Source organism: Phaseolus vulgaris, chromosome 7, assembly GCF_051622355.1.
Source record: "Phaseolus vulgaris cultivar YP4 chromosome 7, ASM5162235v1, whole genome shotgun sequence".
In the NCBI taxonomy this organism is placed as follows: Eukaryota; Viridiplantae; Streptophyta; class Magnoliopsida; order Fabales; family Fabaceae; genus Phaseolus; species Phaseolus vulgaris.
Genome location: NC_143504.1, coordinates 14,657,452 through 14,660,876, shown reverse-complemented (window position 1 = coordinate 14,660,876; position 3,425 = coordinate 14,657,452). Strand labels below are relative to the sequence as shown.

Genomic DNA, 3,425 nt, shown 5'->3' with positions numbered 1-3,425 from the left:
GACTCGCTTCTTGGATATCAGAAGAAGAAAAGCAACCAAACGCGAAAAAAATAAAGTTGGAATTGTTGTGTGTAGAGTGAACGGTACGAATAGCTTGGCTTCGCCTACATCATAATTATTTATTGAAAAAGATGGCACATTACATGATATTTTTGTTTACGGTTTACATTGTACACACCAACTACTTTTTATTATTTTCTGTCTCTTTCACTGCCTTTGCTTCTTCAATCCATCCTATTCCCACTCTTTCAATTATTGTTTTGCTTATAAAATAGTTAATTTATAAGCTAAATCCTTAAACTCTTTTAAGAGTTTTATTTTAGATTATAGGTATGGAAAATGATTTATTGAAAAATATCTATTTCTTTAAATAGATTTTGATATCGTAATAAAAGAGTTAGTCTTTAATTATTTGTTTGAGAATTTCCAATTAACACTTGACAACGTATAATCTGGTTCCGTTTGAAAACAACTAACTTTTTTGTGTGAAAAAAAAAGTATCTTTATCAAATAATTTAATCTAGCAAAGTCGTTTTTTTATGTAAAACTTAAAATTTTGTCCTGAAAACTAAAGCAAACTTATGTTCAATCATTTAGTACAAAACAACTTGTGGAACTTCACAGTTCACAATCCCTTACATTAGAAATAAAAGTAAAATAAAGTTTGAGGGACGTATTTTAGTTAATATTTTGAGATAATTTGAAAGTAGAAGTAAAATAGAATTTAGTGTATGTTTGCTTAATTCCAGTTAATTAAAGAAGTAGAAAGTGGCGTAGTCAACGATGTTTGTATGGCTATAATCAATAGTCTTCTCGGGTAACAGTTGGTAAATTGACTAACCAACATTCCCCAGCTAATAATATAGTATACTCAAAACTTTGATTCTATGTTTAGATTCGGAGGATAATTTTCCTCTCTATTTCCCAAATTTCTATTTTTACAAAACTATATTATTGTTTTTCAACAAAAGAGCAATTTTAATTTAGAGTGGAAGCCAACCGACGATGCATTCTCTTTCTCTAGCGGTGAAAGCGAAATATCCCAACCCACACCAAAACTTCTATATAAACCCAAAACTCAATTTCGCGCACTCACTCTGTCCGTGGGATTACAACACTCTTCTGTTGTTTCACGTACAACCATGGAACCGCCATTGCAACAGCAACCGCCGCCGCCGCCACCACCGCGCTCACTCATCATCCTCGGAAAATACCAGCTGACGCGCCTCCTCGGCCGTGGCAGCTTCGCCAAGGTCTACCAGGCACGATCCCTAATCGACGGCGCCACCTTCGCCGTCAAAATCATCGACAAGGCCAAAACCGTCGACGCCCGCATGGAGCCCCGCATAATCCGCGAGATCGACGCGATGCGCCGCCTCCACCACCACCCTAACATCCTTAAAATCCACGAAGTCATGGCCACGAAGACCAAAATCCACCTCATCGTGGAGCTCGCCACCGGTGGAGAGCTCTTCGCCAGAATCTCCCGTCGAGGCCGTTTGCCGGAGTCCACGGCTCGCCGGTACTTCCAGCAGCTGGTCTCCGCGCTCCGGTTCTGCCACCGCAACGGTGTGGCGCACCGCGACCTCAAGCCTCAGAACCTCCTCCTCGACGGCGAAGGCAACCTCAAGGTCTCCGACTTCGGCCTCTCCGCTCTGCCGGAGCATCTCAAGAACGGCCTTCTCCACACCGCATGTGGCACGCCAGCGTATACAGCGCCGGAGATCCTCCGCCAGAACGGCGGCTACGACGGGTCGAAGGCCGACGCCTGGTCCTGCGGCCTCATTCTCTACGTCTTCCTCGCCGGCTACCTTCCGTTCGACGACACAAACATTCCGGCGATGTGCAAGAGGATTTACCGGCGAGATTACCAGTTCCCTGACTGGATAACAAAACCGGCACGATATGTTATATATAAATTACTGGACCCGAACCCGGAAAGCAGAATGGGGTTGGAGGCTCTGTTTGGGAACTCGTGGTTCAAGAAATCATTAAGACCCGAAACGGCAGAGGAAAGCGCGTTTGGGTGGGATAACGTTTATGTGAAGGGTTGTTACTACGAAGGGGCTAAGTGTTCGGGCGTGAACGCGTTTGACATAATATCAATGTCTTCGGGTTTGAATTTAACAAGGTTGTTTGAAACGACGTCAGATGGGGGTAGTAGGAGGGAAAAGAGATTCACTTCGAGTGCGCGCGTGGAGGTGGTGGAGGAGAAGGTTAAGGAAGTGGGTGGGGTTTTGGGGTTTAAGCTTGAGGCTGGGAAAACCATTAACGGTGCAATTGCCTTGTTAAAAGGAAAGGTCGCTTTGGTGTTTGAGGTGCTTCAGATTGTGCCCGATCAGCTTCTTTTGGTGGCTGTGAAGGTCGTGGAGGGTGGCTTAGAGTTCGAGGAGCATCACTGGGGCCATTGGAAAAATGCCTTGCAAGATCTCGTCCTTTCTTGGCACAACGATGAATCCTGAACTTATCCTCCATCAATCAAACATACATACATATGTACATCTCGTCTTCTCTTTTTTACTTCTTCTCAGTTCAACACTGCTGAGAAGAAACAACTTTGATGTTTGCCTTGTCAGAAACACCTTTTTCATTTTATTTTTATTATGTTTTCTAGTTTAGTTGTTATCGGTGTGTTAATTTATGATCCTTCAAATAAAAGAAAAAAAAAACACCCCTAGTTGTTAATGGTCAAGAAGCTAATATATCTCGTCTTCATTTTTGGATTATAGCAAAAGATATTGTTCTCCATTTTTGGATTATAGCAAAAGATACTGTTCTCCATTCTTGGGTTATAGCAAAAGATATTGTTTTTCTGGTTATTAATCAATTGATGATCATTTTATTTCATTCAAGTAGTCCTGTCTACTCTTACTCTACAGACTTTCCTAATAGTACTTCTTAACCATGAAAACTACCTATCACCTTTATTCTCAGAGTATCCCGTATGCTCAATGCTTATCCATGCAAATCATTTCACCAATAAATATCTAATAAATATCTATTGGCTGATCAAATTTACATCTTTATTACAACTTAAAACTATGAAAATAACATTAAACAATTTACTAAAGGACAATAATAATTCCGACAAATGAAATTGTTTCAATGAATAAGTTCCCTAGAAATAAAACCTTAAAACTTTAGAAAACTTAAGTTTTACTTTCTCTGTATACATACATACATAAAGGAGTTATTTATATAAATATATTATTTTTCTTGATGTAGGGGCAGCTATATAAATATTATATATATCTATATATATATATATACTTACTGAAAATCTTGTAGTCGGTTATATAGCTATATTGAAAAGCTTGTAGTCGGTTGAATCTAAGAGAATTATAGGGGGGCAAGTTGAGCAACTTTCAACGGTTCCAAGGAATGGATGTATAAAATATTTGTTAATCAAGTAGTGTTCATAGTCT

General features: G+C 39.8%; 1 protein-coding gene across 1 annotated transcript; it reads left to right on the top strand.

Annotated features, from left to right (window-relative positions):
- The first annotated feature begins 985 nt into the window (after positions 1 to 985).
- On the top strand, positions 986 to 2,852 carry LOC137807300 (CBL-interacting serine/threonine-protein kinase 4). Its single transcript, XM_068607888.1, has one exon. The coding sequence runs from the start codon at positions 1,143 to 1,145 to the stop codon at positions 2,460 to 2,462; it is 1,320 nt and encodes a 439-aa protein (XP_068463989.1). The 5' UTR covers positions 986 to 1,142; the 3' UTR covers positions 2,463 to 2,852.
- Positions 2,853 to 3,425: the final 573 nt, after the last annotated feature.